The following is a 20,031-nucleotide window of genomic DNA, read 5'->3' as shown; positions in this document are numbered from 1 at the left end:
CTCTATAAAAATACCCCATGACCTAACCCCCCAGATTAACACGGTCCAAAAAAAAAAACGGAGCAAAAAACGAATTTGTTGTCACCTTACATAACAAAAAGCAATAGCAAGAGATCAAAAAGTCATATAGCCCCCAAAATAGTGCCAATAAAACGTCCGCTCATCCCCCCCCCCCCCCCCAAAAATGAGCCCCCACATAAGATAATCGGATAAAAAAATATGACACTTAGACTTTAGAGATACAAAAAAAAACTGCCAAAACCGCTATTTTTGGCACTTTTCCATTTCAATTCGTTTTTTTCCGGTAACAAAACAAGGGTTGACAACCAAACAAAAGTTAATATTTATTACCCTGATACTGCAGTTTACAGAAATGCCACATTTTTGGTCGTAAACTGCTGTTTCAGTAAAAGGGAGGCCGCAAAAGGAAAGGACCGACATGGTTTCTGGAAGGCCGATTTTGATGGCCTTTTTTATTGACACCATGTCCCTTTTGAAGCCCCCCTCATGCCCCCCTAGAGTAAAAACTCCCTAAAAGTGACCCCATCTAAGAAACTACACCCCTCAAGGTATTCAAAATGATTATACAAACTTTATTAACCCTTTAGGTGTTCCTCAACAGTTAATGGCAAATGGAGATGAAATTTCTGAATTTAAATTTTTAGTAACCTTGCCTCACAAAAATGTAATATAGAGCAACAAAAAATCATATGTACCCTAAAAATAGTCCCCCAAAAAAATGCCACCTTATCCCGTAGTTTCCAAAATGGGGTCACTTTTAGGGAGTCTCTACGCCAGGGGTGCATCAGGGGGGTTGAAACAGGACACGGTGTAAATAAACCGGTCCATAAAAATCAGCCCTCCAAAAACCAAACGGCGCACCTTTCCCTCTACGCCCCGCTGTGTGGCCGTACAGTAGTTTACGGCCACATATTGGGTGTTTCTGTAAACTGGCAGCGTCAGGGCAATAAAGATACAGTCTTGTTTGGCTGTTAACCCTTGCTTTGTTGCCTGATTGTGATTTTTATTTTCTAAAAATGGTGCGCTTTAAAATGAAATGTTAATAATCCAGTGCTAAATCTTCGTTTTCCATAGTATCACCACGACGGCAACACAAGGAGATTGACCCCTGACCTCTGTAGGGGCAGGAAGCAGAGAAAGGTTTAAATACTCCCCTCCCAACACCAGTGTTTACTGTCCCTACAGAGGACAGGGGCGCAGAAAGGTCTCCTTGTGTGCCTCGCGCCAGGGAGATGAAGATGCGCACCTTATACACCATATCCACATGGTGACTCCCTGCCCTCCCGTGGTCTCCGTACTAACACTGGGAGTGGATCGGGAGGCCTCGCTCCGGTATCATCTGGGGCCTGCTCCCGGGCTGCTGTCTCCCGCCTGGGCTCTGTTTGTTCCAGCTGGGTTGCTCTATATGTTACGTCACTTCCGGCGCCGGATGACATCACTGAAAGTGACGAAGGCGGCGCACATTCGGCGGGACCGGAAGAAATTTGAAATCATCTCCTTCTCGCAGCGTTCCTGGTGTTGGTGAGTTGTCTCCTCTCTCCCTCCAGGATGTCCGCACCGGAGCACTCAGAAGCCCCTGCGCCGCCTTGCTTAAGTCCCCCTGTGGGGAGATCTAATCTAATGTTGCTTTCTGTTTTTTCTGGCCATATGTGGGATACATTGGGCTTCTCTATTGTCTAATGGGGCTTTATTCCTTTGCCCTTAGATTTCTAAAGAAGTGCAAAGGAAGCCCAGGAAATCCCCAAAATGTATTTCTTGCTTTAAACCTTTGCCAGATGACTATCTAAAAAAGTTATGCAGGGATTGTATTGCCAAGGATATATACGAGACTAACAACCATCTTTAATGGATGAGTTTAGAACCATGATGCAGGAAGAAATTAAATCTTCCTTGACATTTCTGTCCGATTACACAAAGATACCCCTCCTCAAGCTGAACCCCCACACAAGCGCTTGAGAACAGGGGACTCCTTTTTCTCTGAATCAGATGATCTTGATGGTGCATCTTCCTCCAAAGCATGGGAGGAAGATGACAGACTATCTGAACGAGATATCCATGAAGGTAGAAAAAGATTTTATTTTTCCTCAGACGATATGCCAGAGTTGCTCAAAGCAGTCAGGGCAACCATGGGGGTAGAAGAAATTCAACCAACCCCTTCTGTTCAGGAAGAAATGTTCGGTGGACTGCGTGTGAAAAAAAACAAACTAGTTTTCCCTATTAATGAAAACATTAAAGGTTTTAATATTAGACGAATGGTCTGATCCGGAAAAGCATCTAGGAATTTCCAGAGCTTATCAGAGCAGTCTACTTTTTGATTAAGAGGAAGCCAAAATATTTAATATGATTCCTAAGATAGATGCTCAGGTAGCAAAAGTCAATAAAAAGACCTCTCTACCCTTTGAAGACGCATCACAACTAAGAGACCTTATGGACCGGAAGGCCGATGGGCTATTACGCAGGTCCTGGGAGGCGGCTATGTACAATCTAAAATCTAACATAGCTGCTACATCTGTAGCCAGATCCATGTTTGTTTGGCTTTCAGAGTTAGAAAATCGTGTTTCTGAAAACCTGACAACGAAGAAATTCTAAATGCACTCCCACTCTTAAAATCTGCCATGGCATTTCTTGCTGATGCCTCCGCAGAGTCCGTTCGGTTTGCAGCTAAGGGCGCAGGACTCTCAAATGCGGCTCGGAGAGCCCTTTGGGTAAAATGTTGGTTGGGAGACAAGGTGTCTAAATCGAGACTTTGTTCTATACCTTTCTCAGGAGAGTACATATTTGGGCCCGAGCTTGATAAAATACTTGAAAAAGCTTAAGCTAAAAAGAAGGGTCTCCCTGAGGAAAAGTCCTACAAAAGGAAATGCCCCTTTCATGCCCCCTCCAATCAAAACAGACCTTACAGTGGTAAAGGGAACCCCAAGGGGGGAAGGGGTTTCCTTGCCCCATCCCAAAAAGGAAACTAAAATCAGTGACGCCAGAGTGGGGGGGTAGATTGAAGAAATGTTTTCCTTTCTGGGAGGAAATTTCCTCAAACCCATGGGCAATAAAGATTATCAAATTAGGCTACAGGATTCACTTTTCTACCCTTCCCCCAAGAAGATTTATAGTCTCAAGACTCCCTACTCCAACACATCAAAGCCCAATTTGGGAAGGGGTTCAGGAGTTAATATCCAAACACGTAATAACAGAGGTACCCCCATTGGAAAGGTGGTGAAAAAGAAAGAGGGTTCCTTCCGAACCATTATAAACCTGAAGCTCCTAAACAAATTTATCTCTTATCAGAAGTTTTGTATGGAGACACTAAATTCAATCATTCCCCTCTTACAGAAAGAGTCAGTGATGTGCACGGTGGATTTAAGCGACGCTTACTACCATGTCCCAATACACCACAATTCCCAACAATTTCTGGGGTTTGCAATAAAGGATCACAGAGGCGCTGTTCTCCACTACCAATTTACCTCTCTCCCTTTCGGCATATCCTCGGGTGTTCACAAAACTGATAATAGAAGTGTAACGGCACCCCGGGCATAAAAGGGGTTAAAACAGTTTAGGCAATCTTCCCCTTCCAGAGCTACAGGCACAGATACTTACAGAACACCAAACTCCCGAACGGCATAAGGGAATGCTCCAAACTCCCGAACGGAACCTCACGAATAGCTGCTAGCAGACGAATAGGAAATGCACCCAAGCGGCTTACACTCCTAGCAATCAGTCTCTAACAGCATACAGTGAATCCCCCCAAGAACGAGACGAGGCTCTGTGTTGAGGGTCAAGCAGTGGTCAGCCAGAGCTGTGTGTTTGTTCTTATATACACATTAGTACCACCCACAGGGTTTTGTAAAACAACCAGTAACCATGTACAATACACTCAGACACTCCCACACAAAGTCCTCACCTCTGCCTGTAATGTATTACCTTACACAATGGGTTAATGTAATAATCACAGGCAATAATCTGTCCTGGAGATAATTGGGAAGTAATCCAATTTATCTCCAAGGACAGAGGCAGCAATTCAGGATACACAGAGACAATACATCCCCACAATGCATCCTGGTTTCCTCCTCTCTGCCCTGGAGACAACCGAGGAGTAATTCAATTATCTCTCAGGACAAAGGGACATCGTCATTGTCTAAAGGGACATGGGGCCATAGTCTAAAGGAAGCAGGCGGGCAACCAGGCTTCTCCAATGCAATGTGGCGAGATTGGTCTCGTCACAAGAAGTAGTAGCATATCTGAGGAAAAAAGGATTAACAATCTTCCCATATCTGGACGATTTCCTAATAGCCAACAATTCTCCTTCCCAACTACAGAAAGACCTGGAAGTGTTTCTACTAACATTTGACAGACTGGGATGGATGGTGAACAGAACGAAATCGAACTTTGTACCATCAACCAAGATCAGGTTCCTAGGAGTTATCCTGGACTCTCAAAAACAGCTAACTGGCAACCTGACAGGGCATCCCACACTTTTCATGATACACAAGGTCTGGCAGAAATGTTGGGCGCTGCTATCAATAAAAGGGTTTACGCAGTTTTCCCCTGTTGTGCTTTTTCATAACCGACACCCCTATACGGAAAAATCCGCAACTGCCTGAATTATTCCATTTAGATGGCTTTTCACCCTGGGAGCGCAAAGGAGTGAGGTATTTGTCAGCTACAGAGTGCTGATGTTTTTAAGTCCTTTGAACAGTTAAGAAATGAATTTGGTCTCCCACACACTGCCTTTTATCAATTTCTGCAACTACGGCATGCCTTTCAGACACAGGCAAAATCCTTATCGCTGAAATGTACTATGGTGCCGTTGTTTCAGCAACTTCTTACAAACAGTTCCTCGAGCGGTCTGATATAATCTACTTACAGGAACTTGTATGTGAAATCACTGAAACAAGAGGTTTTAGCAGTTAAATCTAAATGGGAAAATGAGGTAGGGACGATTTCAGAAGAGCAATGGAAGTCACTTTTAGCGCCCACTCCGCAATTGTCAGTTTGTGAGGGGCAGCATATGTCTCAGTTGTTTTTACTACACCGGGTGTATAGGACTCCAGAGTTTTTATGCCGGATAGGTGTTCGGGCAGGTGCGGATTGTCCTAGATGCGGCATAAGTCCTGCATCCTTGTTACACATGTTCTGGGACTGGGCTCCGGAGCTTCTGGACCGCGGTTCTGGCCTCTATAAAAGATGCATATAATATTACGGTTACACCTGGACCAAGAGCATGTGTGGTCGGGATATTGGACATCAAAAATAGTCATCATTGTCTGGGAGTACAGCGTTTGTTATTTCAAGCTAGGAAACTGATAGCCAGATATTGGCTTAGACCCCAATCTCCGTCTAGGGGAGAATTTCTCAATAGGATGTGAGATATACTACGCTTAAAAAAAGGTATATATGTTAAAAGACAATGTGTAACATAGTTTAACAAAATATGGGAAAATTGGGAGAAATTTAGGATACAGTGCCCGGATTAGCTTCCTTTCCTAATTGTGCTATGCGGTAGGTAGTAGCAAAGAACTTGTTTCTTTGTGTTTTCTATCTCCTTTATTCTGCTTGGCTTTGGATATGTGCTGTCTGAAGGTGATTAGAACGACATAAGATGGGTGGGAAGTGGCCTGTTAAACAGATAAGAGAAGTACAGCAATGGCTATTCTTTTGAAGTATTGAGAATGTATTTTGGAGTCGGACCCGTTCCATCGCTCGGGTGGGGGGTGGGGGAATGGGTTTTAGTTGGGTAGGGAGGGATGGTCTTTTGTTTATAAACCGTAATGTGTGGGAAATTTGGTTTGTACAAGGTATACTATGTAACAATATTACTTGATCTCATGTACGTCTACATACATATTGTATTCATGGAATTAATTCTATGACCGATCATGTAATGCTTTGGTAATACTTTTGACTGTTGCATGTATATTGTGCAGACTATTTTCTTTGTATTTTTGCAATTTACAAAAGGTTAAATAAAAATTATCTGATTTAAAAAAAAATAAAAGAAAACACAGCTAACCAGTCTACCTCGGGATAAGATATCAGACATCCAACGAAAGATCAATGTATTTTCATCCAAAAGAACCTATTCAATCAGTCTTCTAGGTGTCCTCACTTCTTGCACCCCATCAGTCTAATGGTGTCATATTCACTTCAGATCTATTCAAATGTGGATACTCAGAGTATGGGACAAGCAAGTTTTCTCTCTAGATCACAGGGTTACCATACCTCAGAGGATAAAGTCCTCTCTTCAGTGGTGAAGGATCCAGGAGAACTTGACCAGAGGAGTAACATGGAAGAAGATGCCTCACACCCAGATCACCACAGATGCAAGCCAGTGGGGCTGGGGGTCGAAGGTCAGCAAAGTTTACTACTAGGGACCATGATCAAGTTCAATCAGGAGTCACTCATCGAACTACTGAGAGCTGTATGGGAAATTCTGAAGATTGCAGAATCACAACTCCAGGGCCGTCATTTAAAAATGCTATCAGACAACACAACGACTATAAAATACCTAAACAATCAAGGAGGTACAAAATCCATGAGTCTACTAAAACTATCCTCAGAAATATTCAGTTGGGCAGAAATAAACATAGAATCCATTTCAGCGGTTCACCTAAAAGGATCCCTGAATATAGAAGCCGACTACTTAAGCAGGAAAAAGATGGACCAATCGAAATGGTCCTTGAACATAGAAATCTTCAATATGATAACAGACAAATGGGGCAGACCGGAGGTGGACTTGTTCGCCTCTCGGGAAAATTCGGAGGTCCCAACATTTTGTTCCCTAGACCCCCCCCTTCAGACGATAGAGAAATAACCTTCCATTCTCTAGACATCAGACGAGCTGTACTTGACTACATAGACTCTCTACTAAAGAGATTAGGAGGTCCGACTGTCTCTTTATTCAATTCGGGGGCAAGAACAGAGGACAGAAAACTTCCAAATCTTCAATCGCTAGATGGACAAAGAATGATATTTCTACCTGTTATACTATTCAGAATCTCTTGCCCAGATAATCTGAAGGCTCACTCTACCAGAGTGATGTCTTCCTCCCAAGCGGAGAGAGCGGGTGTTTCCCTAGAGGAAATTTTGTAAAGCCGCAACTTGGTCTAGTATCCATACCGTCATTAAACACTATAGACTAAACCTTTTCAAAGAATCAGACATGTCTTCTGGACAAAAAGTCCTTCAGGCAGTTACCCCCCCTTGATCATATTTTGTATATCTCCTTGTGTTGCTGTCGTGGTGATGCTATGGAAAACCGGAATTAGTACTCACCGGTAATTCCTTTTCCATGATATAACCACGACGGCATATAAATTCCCTCCCATTACGTTCTTGCTTTGTTTTTTGGGATTGCTATGCAGTAACACTTTCCCTTCGATTTTGCTTTTAATTTGGATATTGTAAAATCACTGGGTTTCCACCACCTTTCTACTCTTGTATTTTGGAATCCCTGGTGGTGGTGGGAGGGGGGTATTTAAACCTTTCTCTGCTTCCTGCCCCTCAGGGGTCAATCTCCTTGTGTTGCCGTCGTGGTGATCTCATGGAAAAAGAATTACCGGTAATTACTAATTCCGGGTTTTCAGTATCACGGGGGCCCCAGAGGTCAGACCCCCACAATCCTACAGTGCTAGGATATGCGATCACTTTACAAGACAGAAACCTCTTTAAAACATGATGTCTTTATTTGTACAATAGCTGTTGTGTGTTTTTTTTTGTTTTTTTTTTTGTTTTTTTTCCCCCTCCTCATTTTTATTTCCATTTTCCGTTTTGGATTTTCGATTTCCTATTTACCTGAGTGTTTTGCTGAGATCTGGCAGGAGCTGCATACATCCATAAATTAGCTGTGGTTTAGGGATTGTACAGCTGATACTCGAGCACGGAGTAATATTTGATAGCGTTCATAAGAACCTACAACTAGAGTACATCCCGGCATCTCATGCCCTCAAATCTGCATGTGCTGCAGATGATTTGATGTGTCCTATAAAAGATGCCATCAGCCGACGAACGTTCACTTGTTCTTTTGGTGGTCAGCGGCACCTAAGGGGTTGTGCAAGAATGAGGAGGAGGGGGGGGGGGCACTTTACCGGACCTGTAAACAGAAGATTACTTACCTGCTTCCCTATGCTGGCTCCCCGCTCCTTCTCCTCCAGGCCTGCGATCCTCTGCTGGGCTCCATCGACATAAACATTCGGTTTGTCAAATGGTCACCTGATGCAAAGGGATTCGATCTCTGACGCGGCCACTGATTGGCTGTGGCGATGACAAACTGGATGTTTACACTGAGGCAGGCCTGGGGGAGAAGGAGCGGGGAGCCAGCGCTGGGTAGCAGCTAAGTAGTCTTCTCTTTACAGGTCCGGTAAAGACCCCCATTTTTGCACAACCCCTTTTAACCCAAGTTAAAGAAAAAAAAACATGCTGTTCTGGGTCCACATTAGATTTCCGTGATAATGCTGCATTTGACCGTCACAAATGTTTTATATATGTAATCAGATTCTCTCAGTAGTGCAGCCTCAGACTTTGGGCCAAAACGCTGGAAAAAGCTCTTAAAGGGAATCTGTCACAATGAACATGGTGTCTGAGGTGCAGGCAGCATGTTATAGAGCAGGAGATGCTGAGCAGGTTACATACATAGTTTAATGGGATAAGATTCAGTATAACTTGTATTTTATTCATTTATATTCCTGCTCATTCTGGGATTTGAAGTCCAGGAGTCGGTCCTATCAGTGATGGACAGCCTTCCCTCTATGACTGTGCATACAGATACCTGTCAATCACTGATAGGACCGCCTCCTGGACTTCAAAGCCCAGAATAAGTAGGAATATAAATGAAAAAAAAAACATTTTACTGAATCTTTTCCCACAAAAATATACATCAATCTGCTCAGCTCCTCCTGCTCTATAACCTGCTGCATGCAGATTAAACTACATTTTCACAGTGACAGGTTCCCTTTAAAGGGAGCCGGTCACCAGGTTTTATGTATCTGAGGGCAGTGTAAACCTGTGACCGAGACCTTGCTCTAAACACAGGGTCACTTGATCTTTTGGTCTGCAGTATTTTATAAAATCACTGTTGAGCTGCTGCAGCATGGCCCAAGCTCTAAAGTCCTGTTATTCATGATCGTCTCCCCTGCCCCCTCACGGTATAGGAGGACATAATCTGCATTAGGCCCCATGCACACAACCGTTCCATTTTTTGTGGTCCCCAAATTGCGGATCCGCAAAACGCAGAAGCAGTCCGTGTGCCTTCCGCAATTTGCAGAACGGAACAGGCGGCCCATTGTAGGAATGCCTATTCTTGTCTGCAAAATGGACAAGAATAGGACATGGTATATTTTTTTTGCGGGGCCACGGAACGGAGCGTCGGATGCGGACAGCACACGGAGTGCTGTCTGCATCTTTTGCGGCCCCGTTGAAGTAAATGGGCCCGCATCCAAGCCGCAAAAACTGGCTTGGATGCGGACCATAAAAACGGTCGGGTGTATGAGGCCTTAGGGTAGAGGGAACCGGCAGCTGTATCTGAATCCAGGTCTCTGTCACTAGTTTAGTTTATGCTGCCCTCGAAGAATACATTTAAAGGGCCTTTCCAGTCTTCTTAAAGGGAACCTGTCACCGGGATTTTGGGTATAGAGCTGAGGACATGGGTTGCTAGATGGCCGCTAGCACATCCGCAATACCCAGTCCCCATAGCTCTGTGTGCTTTTATTGTGTAGAAAAAACGATTTGATACATATGCAAATTAACCTGAGATGAGTCAAAGCTTGAAAATATGACTCTTCTCTGCTCACACAAGTAAGATATGACTCTTTTATGTTAATTTGCATATGAATCAAATCGTTTTTTTTACACAATAAAAGCACACAGAGCTATGGGGACTGGGTATTGTGGATGTGCTAGTGGCCATCTAGCAACCCATGTCCTTAGCTCTATACCCAAAAATCCCGGTGACAGGTTCACTTTAAGCTACAGTTATACATGAGACTAATATACATTTGAGAGCTGGTGAATCATTTACAGGTGCGGACTACTGTACCTGTTTTCTCTGGTTTTAGCTGATCTTCGCCCTGTAAGTTTAGCTTTAGGAAATGTTTCCTGTATGTATGGATTTATATGTGGGTATTGTATATCACTAATAAATCCTTAATATCCAGCCTGGTTACTAGCTAAGGCTACGTCCACATCTGCATTACAGTTTAGGAGGACTAGACTACTGGAATTGCTGTATCTGGCACAGCCAGACAACGTTGGGGCCGACAAGATTCTCATTCACTACAATAGGATCTACTGGGTCGCCTGTAAAATACCGTTAGAGGAGCAGACAACCAGAATACCCTATAGCAGATGCTAACCTAGCCTAGGCGAAGTACAGGTTGTTGAGCCCAATCCTTCTTATCTCTGCCGTTACGAACGAATCCTTTTATTTACCCACTACTTGTGCCCACCGTTATTTGCCAATCTTTTATCTTTTAGATTAATTTGTAGTTTCAGCAAATGTTTTTACAATCATTTTGAGATTTTCTAGCCATGAAGAAAGAGTAAAAACAGCACTGCTAGGGTGAGATGCAGTTCAGGTGAAATTTATTTTTTCATTAATGGGTTAATACAACAATAGCTGGTGCATCTGGGAAAAATGTGCAGCATTTTGGGTGTAAGGCCCTTCATCAGGCTAAATGGAACAAGAATAACAAACATAATTAAATGGACTTTATAGCCAGTTATTTGGTTACAAAAAAGAGATGGTTATTGAAGGTATTTTCCAGTAGTTTAGAATTTATGACCTGGCCACAGAATGGGTCATCCGTATCTAAATGGTGGAGGTCCGTCTCTTGGCACTCCCACTTATCACCTGATTGAACAGTCAACAGCATGCCAAGCATAGTGCCATATATTGTGTAGCATCTATGCTTGGTATTGCAGCCCAGGCCCAATTATTTGAATGGGACTGAGCTACAAATGGGCCATGTGGTCAATTAACATGAGGCCACTGGCCTAGGAAATGGCAAAGTGCTCACTGGGACAGCTGATTGGAGGGGATGCTGGGCTCGGATCACTGATCAGATATTGATGAGCTATCCTCAGGATAGAATTCGCTGAAAAGTGCTTTAATCAGCAGCATTAGACCAAGGACATGTGCTATTTTCAACTATTTTGTATTGACCAATAAACAAAAAAAAAAAAAAAGTAAATTTACTTGAAGCAGTGCTGTCCTTTAACTTATACTATTCAGGGTATTTTCAGGTAATTTAACACTACAGCCTGCATTCACCACTAGGGGAGCTTACTGCATGCTGTTTTATTACAGAGTTCAGTGTATGCAGTCTTCCCCCTCTAGTGACTGTAGGCAGACAGAATTGTATTATTTATATGTCTCTTTCAGAGATACAAATCCCCTGCAGAGTTATAACCACTATGAATATGTATTAAAGAAAAAAAATATAATAGTGCTCATGGGGTCCCACAAACCCACCGCAAAGGGAATCTGTCACCAGTTTTCTGCTGCCATGTCCTTACAGCTCCAGCGCATGCCAGTGAGTCCCCATATTCATAAGCTCACAGCTCTCCTCGCCCACCTGCCTCTGACTTTTTTTTTTTTTTTTTTTCCCCCTCAGGATAGGTAATCAATATCAGATCAGCGGAGGCCCGACTCCCGGCAACACCGCCAATAAGCTCGTATGTGCGCTGCCTTCGCTACTCTGTTTACCTGCTCGCCGCAGCAATTGTAGTGCTGAGCAGGTGTAATTACAAGTATGGTGTCCCCATTCACCTCTACAGGACGGCAATGTCTGTTCAAGGGAATACTACAGCACTGCAATTGCTGTGGCGAGCATGTAAACAGAGCAGAGCGCTGCCTTCTCTTCGAACAACTGATCGCAGGGGGTGCTGGACCCCTGCCGATCTGATATTGATGACCTATCTTGAGGATAGATCATCAATACTAAAAAGCAGACAACCCCTTTAAAGGGAACCTCTCATTAACTTTATGCTGCCCATACTAACGGCAGTATACAGTAGACAGGTGAGTTGATTTCAGCAGTCTGTCATTTAATAGATAAAAGTAAGTGGTTGTCGAGAACCAACATCACAATCATTGTAGACTGGGCCTGGAAAAGAGTCCCGGCCACCTGAGAAGAGTCCTGGTTATCCATGAATTCCTGCTCTCCCACCCGCTGATGGCTGACAGTCTTCTACCTAGTTCCCTCCCTTTCTCTGTAGGAGAGAACTGCCAATCAGCAGCAGATAGGGGGGGGGGGGGAGCAGGAGATTAACCAGGACTCTTCTTGGGTAGATGTGACTCTTTTCCAGGCCTGGGCTGCAATGATTATGATGTTGGTTCTCAGCAACCACTTACTTTTTTTTTTTTAAACTCGTTTTATTGAAAAAGAGTAACAAGGCACATATATGGCATAGACATATGCATATCGTAAAATCACATACAGTAGGCTACAGCAAGTACAATGAAAACATACCGAAATGTCACATAATACAGCACAATAAAGAAAGAGTACACCATTGCACAGAAGTCATCACTTCCCTCCCTCCCAAGCACAGTGTGGACAATCAAAGCATCGAATCAAAATAAAGAGAACCTAGAGGTTCTGTGCCCCTCTCAGGGGTTGTCTGACCTTGTAGAATTGGGCGATGTGGTTAGAGTAGAGTCGCACCATAGTCCCCAAACCTTCTGAAATTTGTCAGGGCACTTCCTATTTACATATAATACTTTTTCGTATGGGATGATCTGGTTCACTAGCCTCTTCCAGATTCCCACAGAAGGAAGATCGACCGCCATCCATTTTAGAGCTATCACCTTGCGGGCCATAAACAGGGATTCACTGAGGAGTATCTTATTGTAATGTGACCACCCGTCGTTGTTTAATACGCCCAACAAACATACCTTGGGACATAACGGAATCGGACCCATACCTAATGACGACAAGACTCTAAGGATATCCTGCCAGTATGATCTGATATGGGAGCATTCCCACATCATGTGCCAGAAGTCCGCGCCAGTCTGTGAGCATCTAAGGCAATCAGGCTGAGGCATCCTCCCCATCTTATGCAGCCTGGTAGGAGTCAAATAACTACGGTGCAACATATATAACTGTATCAGTCTGTTGTTAACCGACGGTGACACAGAGGTGACAGCCTCCAACGCATCCGCCCATTCCTCTGCAGTAAGATGGGGAATATTACCCTTCCACCTGGCTTCGGCTAGAATGGGTTGTGAAGACATTCGTAACCCCAACAAGTAAGTGTAAAGGGCTGAAATTAGACCCCTAGGCCCTTGTGATTTCACCACACCGATTAAGGGATATGGAGAGATGGCCCTGCTTGGATCCCTAAACTGTACCTGCAGCGCATGCCTGATCTGCAAATATCTAAAAAATTGGGTACGCTCCAGGCCAAATTTCTCCTGAACTTGAGAAAAGGAACAAAGAACACCATTCTGATACAAGTCGCGCAGCGCATGTATCCCTAAAGATGCCCAAATCTGAGTCCCCTCCATAGATTGCAAATGTGGAAGCAATGGATTATCCCACAGGGGTATATCATCCGCCCAATCCTGATGGCGCCTCAATTTGGAGTCTCTCCAAACTTGATGTGCCAGCCTGTGAATCTGCAATAATTTCCCTGACAGCGATCCCGCCCCTTCTAACACTGGCCATAAACTGGACAGCCCCAGATACTGCTGCAGGTAATATTCCATATTCACTAGAAGCTGCCCATTAACCCACCCAGCTAAAAACCTCAATTGACCCGCTAGGAAGTACAAATGAAAATCCGGGAGAGCCGCGCCCCCCGCCATCCTGGACCGCTGTAACGTGTGCATGGCTAATTTATGTCTGGCCTTGCCCCAGATAAACTGCACCATTAAGGAATGAAGCCGATCAAAAAAATTCCTAGATACTGGAGTGCAGGCATGTTCCAACAAATATAGCCCCTTGGGTAGTAGGATCATCTTTATCAAGTTAATCCGTCCCATAATAGATATAGGCAGCGTTTTCCAGATAGCAAACTTGCTAGAAAAAACTGATTCCAAAGGGGCAACATTTTTGGCGTACGCCTCTCTCGGGTCTCTGGTAATGAAAATCCCCAAATATTTAAAATGGTCCACAATCCTCAGATTATGATACTCAATGGGCCAATCGGCGTCCCATAAGGGCATGAGAGCCGACTTGGTCCAATTAATATGTAAACCCGAGTACCGACCAAATGTCTCTATAATACTGATCGCTCGTGGCAGAGACACCTCCAACCTACTAATGAACAATATGAGATCATCTGCGTACAGGCCCACTCTATCCTCCCTCCCCCCAAGCTCGACACCTGCATAGAGAGGATCCTGTCGAATGCGAAGAGCCAGGTGCTCAATGGCAATCGCAAACAGGAGAGGGGAAAGAGGGCAACCCTGCCTCGTACCTCTTTGTAAATCAAAATAAGCTGAGGTGGTACCATTCACCAAGACATTGGCTCTGGGACTTTTATACAATATCCGAATCCATTGCAGGAACCTAGGACCAAAGCCAAACTTCCCCATTACCTTCAGCAGATAGGCCCACTCTAGCGAATCGAATGCCTTCGCGGTATCGAGTGAAGCCAAGGCCCACTGCCTGTCATCCTGAGTACCAATTTGGGCTATGACTTGAGTCCTACGAATATTGCTAGAGGTCGAGCGTCCAGGTATAAACCCAGTCTGATCGCTATGTATTATGCTGGCTATCAACTTGTTCAGCCTATTGGCGAAGATCTTTGTCAGAATCTTATAGTCAAGGTTCAGCAAAGATATCGGCCGATAGGAAGCACAGTCCACTGGATCCTTATCCGGCTTCAAAAGCACTACTATAGTCGCCTCATACATAGAATCAGGCAACCTACCCAATCTCCACGCCTCCTGGAACAACGCCTTAAGTTGAGGCCCAAGGATATCCGCGTATTTAGCATATACCTCTAACGGCAGGCCATCAGGGCCAGGGGCCTTCCCACTTGCCAGGTCTCCTATAGCCTCCTGTATCTCCTCCACAGTTATGTCCTCCTCCATCACATTGCTGTCCTCCACTGATAAAGTCGGATGGTCTATCTCAGCTAAATAATTCTCCAGTTCTACCTCCGAGTGCTCCTCTCGTGAGCGGTATAGATCGCTGTAAAAGTCGGCAAAACTCGATAGGATACCTGATACAGAGTCCCTCACCACGCCATCTGAGGCCTGTATACGCAGAACCGGTGGAGCAGCCGAATTCCTATGGACAATCTGCGCCAGTACTCTCCCTGCCCTATCTCCCACCTCAAAAGCCTGTTGTTTATAAAAGAACATCTTCCTGTTACTCTTTTCATGCAAGTGTACCAGATACATCCTGCCTTTCTGCAACCAGTCCTGCCTATTCCCCTCAGAGGGATCAGCTGCAAACCTCGCCTCAGCCTCTCTAACGCAAGTGTTAAAGGAGTCCTCCTTCTCCCTGGTTTCCCTCTTGATATAAGATATAGAAGATTTAAGACACCCCCTAAGATAGGCTTTAAGGGTGTCCCACAATAATAAGGGATCCGTATCCACATCCTGTACCTCCAGAAACACTCGCAACTGGTCAGGAATCCTGTCCTGATCTTTCAGGAGGGTGAGCCAGAAGGGGTGAATTCTCAATTTAGTCCCAGATCCTCCCTCCCGTGAATCATTCAGCCTCACTAATAATGGTGTATGATCTGACACATTCCTGGGACCATGAGAAATATCTGACAATCCCAGGCATACCCCAGGGGATCCAAACACGTAATCAATCCTAGACATTGCACCGGAGGAGGGAGTGAAACAGGAATACTCTATGGAGTCCGGATGCTTCTCCCTCCACAGGTCCAACCATCCCATCTCCGCAATCCAGGACGCCAATAAGCTCGGCGCACCAGACGGCGGGGAAGCCGGATTAGCATGAAATCGGTCCAACCGCATATCCATAACCATATTCAAATCCCCCACACACAGCAACCCAGCATGCGGGTACTGAGCTGCAAAAGTAGCCGCGGTCTGCAGAAGTGACATGTTAGTAGGTGGGGGGCAATAAATGTTTAAAATCACAAACGGCATATTATTCACATGCGCATGGACAAAAATATACCTGCCCTCTGTATCAGACTCAACCGTATGCGGCTCCCACCTAATAGACCGGTTAACAAGTAGGGATACTCCTCTTGAGTGGGAAGTACCAAATGAGTGACTAGACCATTGAACCCAGGGTTTCTTTAATCTAGATGCCGTGTCGGCCGTGAGATGGGTCTCTTGTAAGCAGAGCAAGTGTGGGTTATATCTACGGACATGCGCGAACACAGATATTCTCTTACCCGGAGCTCCCAGACCCCTCACATTCCACGACATTAACTAAATGGCAGCCATTTCTCCAGTGTCATCCCGCTACATACAGGGCTGTCTCCCCCCCAGGGACTTCCGTGCAGGCCCGTCCCCACCTTGCCACAGACATAGAATTTGCCGCCTACAAACAGTGTCATACCATATAGTGCCCATACACAATAAAACAACATAAATGTAAACCAACCATGCCATAAACTAGCAATGAAGAACATGGTATAATGCCAGAAGACAGGTAATATCTCCTGTGCGGCTACAGATTCAGGGACCAGCATGTCACACGATGGAAAACAGAACATGCCGGTATCTGACCAACTCCCTCAGCACGATATAGGTCGTGCTTGCAGCTATTATATGCACATAAACAGTGAAACAGCATAACTCACGCCGAGATCATAATGTCAGCCCGTTGTCTTGTGCGGGCAGCGAAGCACCACCCGTAAGTGCAGAATACGTCCCGGCTGGCCCCCAAGGTCCCTGGGGTATAACAAAGGCGGGTTATGGATGTGCCGCCATGCTTCATGGCGGTGGTGGTGACCTTCGCCTCTTCATTGCGACCCAGTCGTCCGCCTCTTTAGGATCCGTAAAAAAGATTGATCTGTCGCCGTCCACCACCCGCAACCTGGCGGGGTACGCCATAGAATACGGCAAGTTCATGTCCCTCAGTCTCCTCTTCACCGCAACGAAGGTCGCCCTCCTCTTCTGCAGGTCAGCGGAGAAATCGGGGAACAGAGACACCTTGGCATTCTCATGCATGACGGTCTGCTTCTTCCTAGCGTGGGTAAGGATCAAATCCCGGTCCTTCCAATTCAGCATGCGGGCTAGGAGCGGTCTAGGAGGGGCTCCGGGAGGCGGCGGGCGCGCCGGTACTCTGTGGGCCCTCTCAACTGCATACGCCATAGAGGATGCCGCCTCAGGAAAGGTTGATTTAAACCAGGCCTCCAGGAATGCCGCCGGATCCTGCCCCTCCGTCCTCTCAGGTAGGCCCAAGATGCGCACGTTGTTCCTCCTGGCCCTGTTCTCCAGGTCATCACATTTTTGCTGCCATAATGAGACTGAACCCTCCAGAGCTTGTATCTTGGCGGGCAGTGGGCGCGTAAGGTCCTCCAGCTCAGAGATTCTATCCTCCGTCCCCCGCACTCTGTCCCTTAGCTGCTGGACATCATGCCTGAGGAGGCCCACATCCACACGTACCTCCTCAATCTTAGTCGTGAGGGAGGTCTGGCACACCAATATCGCGGCCATCAGCTGGTCATGCGCTTCTTTAGGGGTAAGTTCTACCGTCTCTGGCACGTCCGCAGCCGCCTGCAATGCCGCCTGACCTCGGGTGTGCTGAGATCGGGGCGTTCCGCTCGCCGTGGCGCCATGTTGGGTGTCCTGGCGCGCGAATTCTTTCAGCCGGTCCGCCGCGGCCTGAGCTTTGCTGGGACTCATCCTTGACCGTAAGTAAGGTCCCGGCTGTATGCTGCTTCGGTTATTTCTAAAAGCTGCTGCTGTAGCACTCAGGATGGCTCAGGATGGAAACGGGAGCCGGAGCTCAGATCAAGTGCGACCGCTCATTTCGGCCGTTAGCCACGCCCCCCCAACCACTTACTTTTAGCTCATGAGTGACACACCGCTGAAATCAGCATTTCTGTCACTATTTTATGCCTCCCCCAATGAGGTCAGTATAAAGTTGATGACAGGTTCCCTTTTTAATCCCTTTTACAGTTGGATAATTGGATTTTAACAGAGAAAAATAGGACGTTTCATGATGCCTCAGAAAATGACAGTAGAATGGGAGTGTACATTGTACACTTGCACTATGAGCTCCGGTCTGGGTCTCTCTATATAAAGTGATTTTTTTTTCATTTGTCATTGCAGCTGCCATTTGAAGTTGAAGTGTATTATATACAACACATCCTGCTGTACGTTGTGCCAATCTACTTACTGAGGAAGGGAGGTAAGTTCTCCAGCTACCACTTGTACATTGTTTGCTGGTCAGTACTAACAGTAACATTTCCATAGGGAATTTATTTCTAGGTTTTTATACGTTATGTATTGAGTCATTTAGCGGAAACGCCAAGTAGAGTGACGGTAATTATTAGGGATGAGCGAATCGACTTCGGATGAAACATTCAAAGCCGATTTGCGGAAAACTTCAGTTGAATACTGTACGAGCAAGCACTCCATACAGTAATAGAATGTATTGGCTCCTATGAGCCGAAGTTATTACTTCGCGAAGTCTCACGAGCCTTCACATGATAACTTCATAAATTAATTTCTATTGTAAAAAAAACATTTCCCAAGCTCGAGTTCGGTTCCAAGTGGTACCTTGGAATCAAACACGAGTTCGGGAAAATATTTTTTACAATGGAAAATTATTTCTAAAGTTGTTATAAATAAACGAGACATTTGCGAAGTAATAACTTCAGCTCATAGGAGGCAATACTTTGTAATTCGCTCATCCTTAGTAACGATCACAACACAGTAGTTTTTTTCCAGTTTAAAACGTTTCATTCTGCTGCCATCTAGTGTTCAGTGGTTGGAAGTATCATGAGTTTCTTTTTGCAGCGCCTTCCTTTACTATACAATAAAATATTTGCTGTCTTAAACGGGTATTCCGGTTATATAAAGTAATCCCCTAGCCCCCTGTTAGAAGATAACTATTAGATTGGTTGGGGTTCAACTTCATACGCTGGGACATCCAACAATCACAAGCGCTGTACTTGGCTATTTATGTAATTCCCAAATAAATAACTTGATTAGCTGTGCACATTGCCAGCTGGCGCCACCGTTCATTTTGGGGGAATCCACTGGTTACGGGGCACCTTGTTCTTGTGACTGGTGGGAGTCCCAGCGGTAGAACCTGCACAGTCTAATAATTATCCTGCCTGATCTAACAGTTACCAGAATACCCCTTTAAGTATCTCATAATAATATTTATTATATACACGTTTTGTATTGTTTTTTTCTTTAGTCTGATAATTTGAACTTTTTCTTACATGGTGATTCTCTAGGTGCCTACACTCCAGAGCCACTTGGTAACTTTTGGTGGGCAATTTTATCGACTGGACTCATGTTTTTCTACCATTTCAGCTTTTTGCAGATCCTTGGCGTTGTAAGTATAAAGTATCTGTAAAAGAAGTTTTTGCTGTAACATAAAAATATTGAAAACTGATCCGTCCCCCATTGACTTTCAATGTAAGTCAAGACAGATCCGTTTTGACTTGGACTTTTTTTTAATGAATAATGCAAACTGATCCGTTATTAACGGATACAAGCGTTTGCATTATTCAGTGCGGATCCGTCTGTGCAAATACAAGATGGATCTACACAAAACGCGAGTGTGAAAGTGGCCTTAGGCGTATTGCAGACCCAGGGAAAAGAACATCAATCTTCACATGAGACACTGTCCCATCACATGGCCTAGAAAGAGGCATACGTTCTTCTCACGGAGGGCTGCAGCCTCTTCATACAACTGATCTGTGGGGTCCGACTCCTGAGGTTAGGCCATAAATATGTAAATCCCGGAGAAACCCTTTAACACTCAAAGACTTACTATTACAGCACTGTGATATTATGGACTTGGCATCACTTGCAGGTGCAGACTGTATTATACAGCTGACACCTTGCTCTTACTGCCATGATTAGATGCAAGTCAGATGCCACAGTCAGTGTTGATTGCG

At 45.0% G+C, this 20,031-nt stretch overlaps 1 protein-coding gene across 1 annotated transcript in view; it reads left to right on the top strand.

The window, feature by feature from the left end:
* TMEM164 (transmembrane protein 164) overlaps positions 1-20,031 on the top strand; it is a 65,689-nt gene that overhangs the window by 36,131 nt on the left and 9,527 nt on the right. The window contains exons 4-5 of the mRNA XM_044306299.1: positions 18,227-18,305; positions 19,363-19,463. Coding sequence (XP_044162234.1) covers positions 18,227-18,305; positions 19,363-19,463 — 180 coding nt within the window. The remainder of the gene's footprint in view (positions 1-18,226; positions 18,306-19,362; positions 19,464-20,031) is intronic.

Source organism: Bufo gargarizans, chromosome 9, assembly GCF_014858855.1.
Source record: "Bufo gargarizans isolate SCDJY-AF-19 chromosome 9, ASM1485885v1, whole genome shotgun sequence".
Classification (NCBI taxonomy): Eukaryota; Metazoa; Chordata; class Amphibia; order Anura; family Bufonidae; genus Bufo; species Bufo gargarizans.
The sequence above is the reverse complement of the archived record's forward strand: the minus strand, read 5'-3'. Positions and strand labels throughout refer to the sequence as shown.